Source organism: Colius striatus, chromosome 13 (assembly GCF_028858725.1).
Source record: "Colius striatus isolate bColStr4 chromosome 13, bColStr4.1.hap1, whole genome shotgun sequence".
NCBI lineage: Eukaryota > Metazoa > Chordata > Aves > Coliiformes > Coliidae > Colius > Colius striatus.
In genome coordinates, this window is record NC_084771.1 from 12,356,331 (window position 1) to 12,370,660 (window position 14,330).

Here is a 14,330-nt window from a genome sequence, read left to right on the forward strand (position 1 = left end):
CTTAGCACTTCCTTACAGGATGAATTTATATAGTGCAATGTGCTCATCTGTAAGCCAAAAAGTGAAGGAACTAAACTTCCTGAAATGAGTTTCTTCAGTTTTGTTGCCCATTTGCCCCAGGACTGCACAAGATGAACAGAGTCATTGGTTTGGATCAGAGCAGCCAGGTGTGCTCCTTGCACCCAGGGGCTGATGTGATGCAAGCTGGAGCACAGTAAAGTTGTTTTCCCCTAAACACCATCTCACAAGCAGGCAACCTGGTCTTGGTGGAGTGCAAAAGTGGGTTTTTTTTCAAGCTAACTTCTTTCCTCTTAAGGTGCAGATGCAGTTCTGGGCATTAAACCCTCTCTTTTGGTTTCCATTATACTTACCTTCCTGAGGAAGCTGGCAGGTTGTGGGATTGTGGTTGTTTTTGGGTTCTTATGCTTGTTTTTTTTTATACCTCTTCAATTCTCACAGCTGGAAGCTCAATTTTCAGATGATGCCCAAGAAAGGAGACTCATTTTCCTGGCTGACATAATTTTTAGACAAACAGAAAGCCCAATGACTCTATTGCTCAAATATTTTTAATTTTTAGAATGGTCACAGGTTCTTAAAATTCTTTACTAGTTCAAGTATTGTGTTTATTAGTGACATCCTTTCCTCTCAGCTATGGGAGGGCTCACTGAAATTTCTGAAATATGTGATTATAGTTCAGAAATGCCACTTAACCTTTTTGGTGATTGATTCTGCTCCTTTGCATTGCATCAGCAACAAACCTAGTACATGATGTTCCCATTGCTTGTGTCTTCCTGGTTGGTAGCAGATGTCTATCTGTGTTTCACGTACAGCAGACAGGGATTAATTGTTGAGGTAATGCAATATATTACATTATGGACTAGCTTTAAACTCTGTATTTGCTACCCCTTCAGATGCTTTTTTAATTTAAGCTTGAGGAACTGTGGGGTGAAATAGCAGGCAGCATCCTCCTCCAGCATGGACTGAGGAGAAATAAGTCTGGATCCTTGTGTTTGTGAGCTTCTGGTGATGTTAAAGAGATACCAAAAACAAGTACATAAATCAAAATCTAAGCTTCCTGTCACTGTTTGTCTGGACAAGCCAAGAGCTAGCAAAGCAAAATGCATTGAATTTATTAAAGGTAAAAGAATGTTTGGGGTTGTCTTTAAATCAAAAAAGTTTGCTTTCCTAAAAGCTTTATATCTCCCTGCCTCTCGTTTCCAGTAAAACCAATCAAAGAACAAAAGCGAGTTGCTGGGGGAAGATTCCCTCATCCCCACTTCGTCTGTATGTGATGCTTCGAGCCTGTCCCTCAGCCTTTCTAAACCATCTCCTGCGACATGCCGGCATCCCGCTTTCCCTGGCCCTGGGGATGAGACCTCCCCTTGCCTGGGCGGGGATGGTGGGAGGATGTTGGCCGCCCTGAGCCGGGCTGCGGGCGGGCGAGCGAGCTGCGGCAGCGCTGGGGCCGGGGAGCGGGCGATCGGCATCCCGGGAGCGGGGGCAGGTAAGGGGCTCGCCCGGCGGGACGCTGCCGGCTGCTCCCGGGGCTCTGCCCGGCGCCGTGCGTGCGACCACACGCGGGACATGGGCTGCAACGACTTGTTGTGCTTTTGTTTTCTCTGCAAAACGTCTGGCGAGTCCCGGTGCTGTAGGAGGTAAAGGAGAATAGCTGTAGGCGGAAGGAAAAGGTTAACTTCAGGTTTAAATGCGTTTTGCATTTGGAATTTGCCTGTGCACCTGACTGAGCAGCGCATGCAAACAGAGCAGCCAGTGCTGGGACTGAGTTTGCATCACCGAGTAGTTTTTGAAGTGAGGACTGAGGGTGTGCCTTCTCAAATATCTCAGTCTGGGGCATGTCTTGCCTCATCTCAGACTGCAGCAAGCTTTTAAAAAGCAGAACTGCTTAAACTTACGTGTTAGAAGCCTTTGCCTGGCAGAAAGTGTGAGGAGCACTTGCCTATTTTTGGGAAGTGGCTGTAGGCTGTTATGGCTACCTAACTTTTGTCTGGAGAAGCTGGGCTCTGAGTGCTGCTTGGTAGTTCTGGTAAACTCCAGCCTGGCATGAGTTTCTTTCCAAACTGAGGATTTTATCTTGCTTGCTACGTTTTCTGCTGAAGGCTGGCTATACTTGATCCTGGAAGCTGGTGTGGACCCTCTCCAAATTCTATTACTCCTCGATGAAACACTTATCTACCAAGTATTTTTAAATATTGGACTGAAATGCTGAATCTGAAAACCTGTAAAACACATGTAGTGTAGCTTCTTAAGGTTCTGATTTTGTTTATACTGAATGTGTTGCTCTGAGGTTTTTCTTAGTTATATTTTACTCTTGTCCCGTGTTTATTCAGCAAAACATCTGGCTGTAAAGAATTGTTTCAACACCTGGAGGACTCTCACACCCTCCTGAAATTCAGAGTAGTAATGAGGTTGCATGCTGTTTATAGTGAACACATCTCTTTAACCACTACATCTGTCTTAAGGGTATGGGACACTGGCTGAGCTGCTAAACCAGAGCAGGCAAAGCAGCTTGAAGGCACCCAACCAGAAGTTAGTCCTGGGCTGCAGGAGTGCTGGATAAAATAAATCTTGGAGATCCTGCCTGGTCTTGAAACCTACTAATTAGGGTGTATTTTGCAGAAATTATTAATGCTTGTCCAAAATGCAAGAGTCACAGAGTGGAACTTGGCTAATCCTGCTCTGGCAACTGCTGCCTCTTGCTCACTATTGCTCCTCCCTGTATTAAGTTTAAATTACAGAGAAACGTGGGGAACACCCTGCTGTCAGAGTAACCCTGATTTCACTGTCATGGCAGCCTCCTGGGAGGCAAAGACAGCAGCTCTCCTGTTCTTCTAGTGGTTTCACATTAATCTTTGGGATTAATGTCTTTGGTTGTGTTAAGGATAGAAAGGGTCTATACTGTGTTGAATTTACAGGGATTTTTTTCTGCTTCCAGAAGCCACTAGGACAGGGATGCAGAGACACTGATTTATTGCAGTCTAGGGTTGCTTTTTTTTTCTCCTCTGAATCAAATTATTTTGAATTCTTTCCATTTTCCCAAATGCTTTCTAAACAAGATTACAAGGAGCAGGAGGAGGATGGAAAAAAGGTTTTTCTTCTTTTATCGGTATCTCTTTTTAGTACGACATCAGTTACTCAAATTGCTGGGTTTTAAGAGACTTTTAAAACAATTCCAATGCTTAGAGTATGGTTTGTAGTTTCTAGTGGTTTGTTTCTTATTTAAGAAAACATTCATTGACACACTTCTCTGAGTGTTTATCATCTGAGCAGCAGTCGTCGGGCTGTCAGGATTTCAGCCCTGGCTGTGCCATTTCAGGACAGCTCTGTTTACCTTCAAACTGATAAAAACAGTCTGCATAATTGTTCACTGCAGCTGTACCTTCTAAAAGGCTGCACGAAACCCACCTTCCCAAAATTAATTGCTGAAACTCCCTATTGTCCAGCTCACCAGGGATTGGCACCGTCATGCTGCATGTTTGGCTTGCAGGAGCTTGTTTGCTGGCATTGAATAAGCAGTGACTGTACTGTGATTTAATTTAGGGATTGGGTTGATTCCCCCACCTGGGCGGGAGGGAGGTTTAATGGACTGAGTAACACTTCTTGCTTTATCTTGGCAAATTGAGTATCAATTGCTTTACCTTCCAAACAAAGGTGCTACCTGAGAGCTGGAGGGTGGAGGCTCTGGGCTGCCTGGCCTCAACACCCTTCAGCCTTTCAAGGGCCTTATCCAGCTGCTGGGGGCCAGGGCACAGGCTGAGGTCTGCAGTGCACCCTTGTAAGGTACTGAGCTCCTTTTGGGCTGAATATTGGGAAATCAAAACACACATGCTTAAAGCATGTTAAGGGGAAGCTGCAGGTCTTGGCAAGCAGGTCCCAGTTGCCTCTGGGGAAGGAAATTCACAGTGATTCAGCCTTGTGACCCTTATCCCTCCTTGCTTACGCAGGCAGGGAACCCACCGCCTTTCCTACCATTGCTCTGACAGTCCTGTCATAAAATGAGGGATGCCTTATGCCTGAGTTTTGTGATGGGCAGTAAGAATTGGATCCTTTCTTGAAGTCATTTATGGTTAAGATACAGAAGAAGCAGAAGGAAGTGTTTAATGCTGCTCTTTATTTGGAGAGCTATTCAAGAATAAGAATTAGTATCAACACAAGAATTTCCTGAGAGGCTAGCATGGCTTTTCTGTGCCTGAGTCAGGAATTTAAATTAAGCCTTCTGAGTCTCAGCCCATTAGCTGGTATCTGCCCCCTGCCCCCTCCCTCTTTTACCTTCTTGCATTTAGGTTTAAGTTATCTCTGAATGTTACTTGCTTTTGCAAGTTCCAGGCAGGATGAATGTTCAGCTTTTCCTTTCCTTAGAGGTCTTGAAAGGATCACCTGTTTCACTTAGTACTAATTATTAATGGGGAAGATTGCTTTTTCAACTGATGTGAACAAACTGTTGAAATTCAGAAGTGAGTTAAACCAACACAGTAGGCTATGGTCTCAAATGTGCTCTGATCCTGGAGTAGTTGCTCTGCTAAAACCAGACATCTGCCAAAATGCAACATTTAGGAGGAATATTTTCAAAGAGGCTTCTAAGGATGGATTCATTGGTGCCTTGAGCAGTATTGTATCTGTTTTCTACTGAGCTCTGCAGATTGTGAGTCGTCTGTAGATCCAGGTGATGGAGTTGGAGCAGTGAGGCAGTTGGTATGCCGTATCTGTGAGTCTGCAGCCTCATGGGGTGTGTGAGTGCAGCTCAAGATCAAGCAGCCAGCTGCTCTTCTCCTTGAAAGTCAGCACTGCCTCTGCTTTGACCATCTATCCAATCTACTTGGCCCTGATCTTCCGTGTCAGGAGCTGTCAGAGAAGAGTATAGGTCTGCAGAGAGCTTTCTGTGCTTCCATTTGAGTCCCAAACAGTTTTATGCTTCTGTCAGTTGAGCTTCCTCACGAGCTGGGTCACGAGGGAAAGCAAACTCCCATCCACTCCAGGCCTGCATGCCACTCCTTAACGTGCATCAGAGGCACCTCTGGCTCATAGTCTTTCAGGGCTGAATGGGGATGTGATGGGGAGAACTGTATTGAAGGCTGGGTAAGGTGGTTTTTTCCCCTTTCATGTGCAGTATGTGTTACTCCTGTTTGTGCTCCCCTCCAGCCTCTGGGCAATTGGATGTCACGTGGCTGAGCATCCTCAACTGCTTGCTGTCTTTCTGTTCTCTTTATCTGGGAGACAGTGGGATTTGTGTACTCAAATCTCTACAAATTTCTGTGTCATATCCCCATCTTCCAGTGATGTGGATGCTACCCTGGAGGACATGGCTTTCCTGGGCTTTTAGCAAGGAGTTGATTCCTATTTGGTGCTGTGAATGGGTTTGATGCTGAGTTTGGGTTTTCTGTGGGTAGCAGCTATAGTTCAGTTATGAACCAGGGTACTAAACATGCTGACTGTTATCTGGGCCTGGCTGTACCCTAGAAAGCCTCCTTGTCTGTGCAGGGGAGTCAAAGGCATGTGAACCGGGTGACGGGTCAGCAGTTGTTTTTTTAAGGATTTCACATGATCAAAGCCAATGAGTGAGGTTCTGTCTTGAAGGGAGAAAATATTTTGAACAGCAGGCAAAAAGTGAAAGATCAGGTTGCCCAGGCTGTCCAGGGACGTTGGGGCAGCAAGTCTAGGCAGAAGGTATAGGAAAACTGGTTTGCCGTGGTTGTTCCTATTCCATTGGAATGACCTTACCTCTGTGCAGCCCAGATCCCTGCTGGGCATCTACCCAAGCACTGCTCAGGAAAATCTCTGACATCATTCTGTGCAGGTCTAGGTAGGAGAAATTGAGTTTTTAACCTGAACCTGCTGATGGAAGAGGGTGTGTGTCCAGAGACACTCCTCTAAATCTGGAGAGAGCTGCTGGCAAGCCGAGTTCAGTGACTAACTCCAGGATCTGTCTCTGCTACTGATGGGTTTGACAGATTTTTTTCCCTTGCAGCATTGGTGAGTTGTGTAACGACTGGAACAAAGTCTCACAGTCTGCTCTCAGGTGAAAATAAGCGTAGCAGGGAGCCTGTGTCTCCCAGCATGACAATTTCAGGGATTTGAAAAAGTATAAAGCAAAACCCACTAATGAGACTTATGCTGATTTAGAGATGCTTATAAAACAGCAGCTGGAGGTAATCTCTACATAGGATTGGGAAGAAGTGGTGCAAAAGGTGCCTGTGCAATGGGAATCTCTGCCTGCAGTCCCAAGTCCTTTCCCTGGGATGCAGGAAGTGGCTGTATAACAGCTGGTGGGCTGCACAACAAATCAAAGGGTGTGCTCTGTGTGTACTGGGTGTATGTATGGTGTGTAAAGGCAGTAGCTTGAGGAAGCTGGAAATGTGGAGGTAGTCAGTTTAGCAAGAGGAACTTAAAGAAGTTCAATATAAAAATTGGATTTGTGTCTAGCTGGTCCTTGGCCTGTCTGGTGCTGTGCATGGATGAGGAGAGATGGATTAATAGGGAAGTAAAGCTGAGTCTGTGTGATTGCTGTTCAATAGCTAAAGCATTGTAGGCCTTGACAGCAGAGCTGTAGTTACCTCGGTGTTGAGGCCTGTATGCATCCGTCTGAGAAAGTTTGGTGGAAGGGAAGAGAGATTCAGCTACTCAGCCAAGTCTGGCACTGCAAAGAAGTACCTGCTCAAAGCTTTGCATGCCCCTTTCCTCCCGAGATAGGGGAAACAGCTAACTGAGTCAACAGGACACTTCTGTGTTTTGCATGCATGAGTACTGCAAAGCGGAACAGCAAAGTCATTTCTGGGGGACAGCGGTTTCTAGCAGTGTCACGCTGTTGGTAAGTGGTGCGGTGTCTGTGGATGGGGTGGCATCTCCCAATCCCTGCTCTTATCAGCACATCTGTCACCTTGTGGAAAGACTAAAGCAGAGTGAAGGTCTGGTTTCAGCCTCTGCCTCTGCCCAGTGACTGTTGGAATTGCCAAATAGAAGTTTATGTGTTTCCAGCAGCCTGATGTTTGCTAATAACCACAGGTAATGAGTGGATGCTGTTTCGGAGGAAATTGATGAACAAAACATTGTTTGAAACACACAAACTGATTATGAGCAGGAGAGGATGGATTCTTAGATAGGTTTTCATTTACAGGCCATTGATCTCAACTTCCCTGTCTCTCCCCTAAAGCAGCAGTATTTATCTTGGAGGACTCATCAGACCAAGTCTCTGCACTGTAAGCTTTGACCTCCTGTCACTGTTAAGTTTGAAGATGTTGTCTGTAAAACACCAAAGGCTTTGCTTGGACTGGACCAGAAAAAGGAGCTAGCAGAGCTGCTGGGTGTGTCTGAAAGTGGGAAAAAGGGAGTGGGGGTCTGCAATATGTGTGCCTTCTGCTTGAAAGCATTTCCAAATGATGGTCAGTGCCCATGGGCAAAGGTTCCTGCAGTGTCAGGAGATCGCTGCAGCATCCCCTGCAGCATCCCAATCATCTGGGAAGGGATGCAAAGAAAACTCAGGCCTTCAGCCCTTACTAGAGACTTGCTTCCCTCACTGCTTTGCCCTGAGCAGAGTGGCTGCTCTGGGCTGGCCCAGCAGCTCTGGAGCCTGCACAGCCATGACATGATGGGCACAGTGCTCTGGCTCAGTGAAGGGGGACTGTGTGGCAGTAATGGGGAGGCTGTTGCAGCAGGGGGTTAGAAAAGACTTTGTGCTGACCAATGTTCACATGCCTTTCAAAAGGAGCTGGGGGGATGGGGAAGAATAGGGCAAGGGAAGTAAGGGAATGTGGATGCCCACCTTATTCTCTCATGCGGCTCTTGGTAGGGCCCAGCCCTACCAGCAAAACAGAGGAAGAGGAAGATGGGGTTGAGCCACAGGAAGCCTGGGGGACAAATCCTACCTCAGCTGAATCACCAGAATTCTCTCCAAATTGAGGAGGTGGATGCTGCAAGCCTGGGGGCTCTGGCCGGGGAAGACACAGAGTGGCTGTCCAGCTTGTTATTCCTGAAGCAAGACTGATATGTGCTGGGTTAGTGGTCAGAGATATAAGGGTTTTGAAGTATTTTTAATTAGCTAATGCTGACTGACTTACCTTCTTATGTCTTGTCATGAAAAGGCAGCAAAACCACAGGTTCCTCTGAAAAGAGGGATGCACAGGGGGTGAGTCATTGCTCCAGACTAGGCCTAGCTTGCTCTTTTTTAAAAAAAATCCAATGGAAAAGGGCATGTGAATACCTTTTTGTTGACACTTTAATGTGTCTCTGCATTTGCCTGTTTAAGTAAACAAATTGATGCTCTTAATCAGTCATTTGTAAGGATATGAAACTAGGGCGGGTCTGGGAGGGACAGAGCAGCTCAGTTTTTCAAAAACTGATGTGGAGCTGCTAAGAAAGCAAATTCTTTCATTTGGATCAACAGCAAATTCCAGCTCTGTTTCTGTTGGAAGTGTTCAAGTGGCTGTCAGGAAATACTTGGTTGCCATATGCCTTCAAAATGGAACTAATCTTCCAGCTTTCAGAGATGTGGGAATGCCTGAATGCTCCTTTCCTCTCCCTGTTGCCACCCCCACCCTCCCATTTTCCACCAATCCTCTATTCAGGATGCAACTCTCAGGGTATCCTCTCTTGGGGAAGAGCCTTGAGACCATTTTCTCTTGGGTTGAGTGTTTTTAAGTTGCCATCTGAGCAGTTAATTCACCCAAATGTCCTGCTTGGCTTCTGGCAGTTGTGCTGGAAGTGCTGCATGCTGCAGCAGAGCCATCCCTCTGGTGTCAGTCCCCACTGCAATGGCCTGTCTCCAGGTGGCTTACAGCTGTTAAAACACACGGCTGGGGCAGCTTGATTTGACCTGCCCATATTGCAGTTCTGTCTGGAGAGCAAATAAACTAACCTCGATTCAGTGACTGTGGTGTGTTTAGAAGCCATAAAACTTGTTTGCACAGAAACTTTATACAGCCCCTCTCTGGGAAGGGAGTTGATATTTGAAAACCTGAGATGTACTTAAAGCAGCTCTGATCTACACTACACAGGGAAGTTTCAGAGGACAGAAATGGGCTGCACTGTCTGCCAGCCACTCTCTTCTGTGAAGCTGCTTTTTTGCATTGGTATGTTACAGAGCTGCCTTTGGTTTTCTTATGTGGGGTGAGGGATGAAGGCAGGAGCAAAAAGGATCTGGTGCAGGAATTGCTTCCTTACGTGCTCTGTTAGTCTGTGCATTGACTGATGGACCATCTGTTACCTGGGTGTAAAATGGGTGTGTGTCACTTCTGTTTCTTATTTTCTCCTCAGGCTCTCTTCTTCCCTCTAAAAAGGGTCTTTAAATGTGAGTTTGTCTCTGGCTGTCATTGCGTGCCCTGGCAGAGGCTCTGCTGGCGGTAGAAGTGAGTGACGTGGTGCGGTGTGAGCAGCGGCGCTGCATCCCCACAGGGCTGCGAGGGAGGCAGCTGATCTGTGATCCCTCTGCCAGGGTGATAAAAGGGCTTTTTATGTCTGTGAAGACAAAGCCTCTTGTTTAAAAATGCAAGTGAATGAAAAACATGATTCTGCCTGCCCTAGACTCAGCTATTAAAAACAAACACAAAAAAAGAGTCCCACACATCAAAAATCTGGGAAACCCTCGTGCCCTCCAGCCCAGTGTGCCAGTGTTGCTGTGATACCTCTCCATTGCAAGAAAAACTCTATGAAATTGGCTTTTGCAGCCTGGCAGTCCTCATCAACTTGTGACTTTGTGGCCCACTAACCTTTTCATATACTGTTTTGTTACATCATAACATCCCTTCCCAGACAGCTATAACAAGGTCAGGTGTCTGCTCTTTCTCTGTTGGTTAATATTCCCCCTCTCTCCTCACAAGCAGAGAAAGAGAAGCGATATGAAAACTGAGAGGTAAACCTATTTTGTAGACTTACTGATGGAGCTGGGGCTGGAAGGGAAGTGTTTTTAAGTGAAGACTCACACAAACAACTGCAGGGCGTATCCAGTGTGATATAAAGTCAAACAGACAAGCTTTTTTTAAAAGCTCTTGGTTTATGGTGGTGTTTGGGTGTTAAAGACAGTGGCAGCAAGTTAAATTCCAATGAAATGCTTAGATAATAGTGCTTTTGGAAATCCCTTTTTTAAGGAGAATCCTCACAGTTTGAAAGTGAAGTGATGCAAATGGAGAAGGCAGAACTAGTGAAGGAGAGTTGGCTGAATTTTCAGTCTGATAGCTGGGTCTCTCCTGCCTGGCAGCTCATGCCACGTGCCTGCTTGCGTAGCCAAAACTGCCTCTGTTCCTGATGGTGTTCCCCAAGTGTTTCTGCCAGTTGTGAAATCCACCTCCTGTAGCGTGCACTGAACTTGCTCAGAGCTGATTTTCTTGCTGAGCAACTCCTTTATCCCCTGGAAATACCAGCCAGGTCTTGGTGGCACCAAGGCTTGGGCCAGTGGGGCAGCCATAGAGTGAATGGGGGTAGGTACCAGCCTGGCAGACTGGCCACCTGGCCAGTTGAGTAGCACAGCACACAGCATTCCTGCATCTTGCCTTAAGGGGTTGTGTGGTAGCATATCCTTGGCTAACCAGCCTAAGGTCGTGAAACAGAGTAAAAAAATTTCCCCCTGTGCCTTTTCTCCCCTGTCAGTCTCCTGCAGCTTTGCTGCAATTCCTCCCCCTGCCCCATCCTTGCTGTATGAACCCAATGATAGAGTTGCCTGTCTTGCTGTTGGTGACTTTTACTGCCTGTGAGAAATCTTGTCCTGTCTGCTGGCAGATGTAGGGAGGTGGGGTCTGATGAGCTTTCCTTCATGTCTCTGCAGTGATGCAACTTCTTGTTGACTTGCTGTGCTGCTGGCAGCTCCCTGAGCTGCGTTCCCAGGCTGCCACACCTGCCCATCGCTCTCATCTCCAACCGCTTCGTCCTTTCCAGACTGAGTGAAGCGTTACAGAAAATGAGCGTTTAGAGCTACAGGCAAACTTGTGTTCTTAAGCTAACAAGTGCTTGTAGAGGTAGCTGGGAGCCTGAGACAAAAGAGGTTTGCTAATCAGAGCACAGGCGTTTTTGAAACTGAGCCTCCTGTCCTTTGAGCAGTGAGCCAGCCTGTTCAGGATCCTGCCTTCTGACGGTCTGTAAACCTGAACTCACCCTTCATCTTCTTGCTTTCAGAGAAGGAGCAGCTGTGTCTGTTCCCGTAGGCTGACGAGGAACCTTTTATTTCTCAACTGTATGGTGATTGTAGCTAATAAAAGTGGGAGCTGGAAACTCTTGGGATGCAAGTCTCATTTGAAGTTGCACTGAGCCTGCCCAGATCCCCATTTTCAAAGACCCTGAGCTAGAGCTAGCATGTGTTCTAGAATGTGCCAACCAGTGCCTGCCTTTTTGCTCGTGCACAGAGGTTGCCCTGTTTGCATTGTTCCCTCAGTCGCTGAGCTCTCTTGGTGAAAGTGCCAACAGGGCATTTGAAGCTGCTGTCACAAATGCCATGGGAAGGGGACATGGGCAGGTCACTGGCCTTTTTCCATCTGCATGGTGGTACTTCCTGCCCAGGCTGGCTGGGTAGCACCTAACCAGTACTTGGAAAGGATGATTACAGCAGATGGGTGTAGGAACTGTATGCTTCCTCCTCTCTGTTTCTTTAACACCATGTGATCAACGGGGAGTTTCTGCATGTTCAGGGTTTGAGCATGACCGATGCCACGTTCCTGCCAGGCCTTGCTCCGGAGGGTGGAAGGGGTCAGTGGCAGCGCAAACAGCCTGTTGCTTTACATGGCTTACTGAGAGACTGACTCTGGGGAAATAGGCAGGTGTTTATTCAAACCATTCTCTTGTAGAAAAGAAGGCTATTTCCTTTCTACAAACAGTATTAGGTATACTACTTGCTGCAAAAAGACCTTTTTCAGATACTGTTCAGAATCTTTGGCTTTGGTAGCTGTGTGCTCTTGGGGGACAGACAGGCAGAGCATTCAGCATCTCTTGCATTCATATTTTTAACTCTAGTTTCTGATTTTGTTCAAAGTTGTGGAAAATCCCTGGAGATGTATTTCAGACTTGAAGAACACACTGGTAGCAGGTACCTTAGTGTGTGCAGAACAGCATAGCCCATAAAATAAATACACAGAGCTAAATATTAACAAGGCTAATGGGACTTTTGACTTGTAAAGGGGTACATTTCCCATATTCTGAGTTTCACACATCTCTTTTCTTAGTGGAAAGATAAATGTGGCTTTGAGAACTGTAGTGACCTCAGTACGAATTGTTGCTATACTGCTGTTTGAAACTACAGCCTGGTTTCACAGTATCCCTTTTCTCTCTTTAGGTACTTCATGAGATGGCCAACACCATGCAAATCTCCAAAGATGAGCTGGAGGAACTCAAGGAGGCCTTTGCCAAAGTTGGTGAGTAACAGTGAGGAAGGACTCTTGCTCCTGTCTGCTGTACATTTGAAATGGGTTTATCCCACCCCCACGAGCAGTCGTGCTGGCAGGATGTGGGCAGTCTGTGGCTTTCATCATCTTCTTCGTGCCAAGGAGTCCCTTGGCAGCTTTATTGCTTGTGGCTTGTCACTTCTAGCCAAGGAGCACAAAGAAAGGGACACAGGCAGTCTGGCTGTCAGTGAGCACTGGCAGACAGCCTTCTTCTGTCTCTACAGGGTGGGCTTTGTTGGTTCCTGATGGCAGAAGAAATGTCCAAAGAGGTATTGCATTATTTTTAGCCCAGACAGCACTCGAGGGCTTGCTCAGTGCTTGGTTCTGGTGATACTGGTTTTGGCAGACTGACTGAGCTGTACAGCTGCTAAATGTAGGTGTGAGGTTTGTGGTTTGTGCAGGTACATCTGAGGCACACGGCATTTGGTGAGCTTGTGGGCAAAACCTAATTAGCATCTATTTACTTGGCCATTATGCAGAGACTTGCCGTGACAATGAAGTGCTTTGGGGCTGCAGTTCGTGCGCATTGCCCGCTGGTGGCTCTGTTTCTGCTCTTGTCCTGACCTCTCTTAACAGGCTTCCATGCCCCAGGGCTCACATAGCCTGAGCTGCTTCACCTGCCTTCCAGCTTTCCCCCTGCACTGGCCCTGCAGAAGCCTCTGGCAGACTGCTCTGGGAAGCTGAAATGGGCAGAAAACTGACATCATGGACAAAATTGCTTTCTGCTGGTTTAGTTTCCTGATATGAGGAACAGAGAAATGCCAGGGAGGGGTGGGATGGGAGCTGGGCTGAGGTCAGTGTATGCAGCTGGGCAACCACACCCGGGACTGGCACTGCCCAGGGATGAATTGCACAAGGGATCAGAGCCAGTGTTTCGTTTTCCTAACTGGACATTGGCATCGTTGGAGCACTGGTTATAAATACAAATTGCCTCACATCTGTATCGGGTAAGCTGCCCTCTAGAGTAGGGTGGCTCTTAGAACTCTCACTTGTTCTGAATTTGCAGTCTGCAGAGAGAAATATGAGTTTCAAAGACAAATAATTATCACAGAGCACTACCCCCTGTTGGGACTTGAAGCAAGTTGCATGTTAAGCAGTTCCCTCTTCTGTTCCTACTCTTTTGGTAGGTAGAATTGAGCTGCCACAGAGGGAGACGAGTGACCTTTTTGCTTCTTGCTGCCTAATGTGCCTCTGAGTGGAAACCTTAATAAAAATGAGATGCAGGCAGGCTGCTCTGTCCTTGGATAAACCTAAAATGATTAACCTGGATGGAATGTGGTGGCTTTTTGTCATTAGTGTGGGGGGAAATTATCAAGATTAGATTGGCTGGTTGCCTTTGCACCGGAAACATAGAGAAACCCAAGTCAGATCCTGGCATGGCTTAGGAAACCAGCTCACCCTGCTTAGGAGGTGGGACCCTGTTTGATTTTAAATTATAAAAGCAGTGTAAAAACTTAGGTATTATTTAGAAATGTGATAATTAGCCTGGACATGCCCACAAGTGAGATGAGATCTGCTAGTCCTTTTCAACTGCCTTCTGTTTTGTGTGCTTTAGGCATGGCAGTCCACAAGCACTTCTTTTCCTGAAGGAGCCATATTTGCCCTGGGATATAGAACTGGTTGCTAATTGGGTGACTTTCACAGGAATCTCCTAATGTTATCCCTAGTGGTTGTGAAGAAAAGTTAGACTGAGGCTGCTATTTAAACTTTTCTTTCATCTTCCAGCTATTTGGAAGACTTGGAGCACAGCTGGGAAGTGTGGTTATAGCAAAGCTCAACTGACTGTTGTCTAGGATATTGTAAAGGAGATGTGGAGATGAGGAAGCATCTTGCAGGGTGGTTTCTGCTCATGAAGATGTGTCCTGCTCCAACTCGTGGCTGCATGGGCTTCCCGGAGCCTGCTTTAACTCTAGCATGAGGCAAGTTATTGCTGTGGTTGTGTAGATTGATGGTACT

General features: G+C 46.7%; 1 protein-coding gene across 4 annotated transcripts in view; it reads left to right on the forward strand.

Annotated features, from left to right (window-relative positions):
* The window catches only part of PLS3 (plastin 3), a 51,882-nt gene that overhangs the window by 18,522 nt on the left and 19,030 nt on the right, over window positions 1-14,330 (forward strand). For 3 of the 4 annotated variants that reach the window (XM_062006434.1, XM_062006432.1, XM_062006431.1), the window contains exon 2: window positions 12,266-12,344. In XM_062006434.1, the coding sequence (XP_061862418.1) occupies window positions 12,278-12,344 (67 nt within the window). In that variant the 5' untranslated portion in view covers window positions 12,266-12,277. Of the gene's footprint in view, window positions 1-1,402; window positions 1,505-12,265; window positions 12,345-14,330 lie in introns of those variants that run through there. The other variant, XM_062006433.1, reaches the window with a different exon arrangement.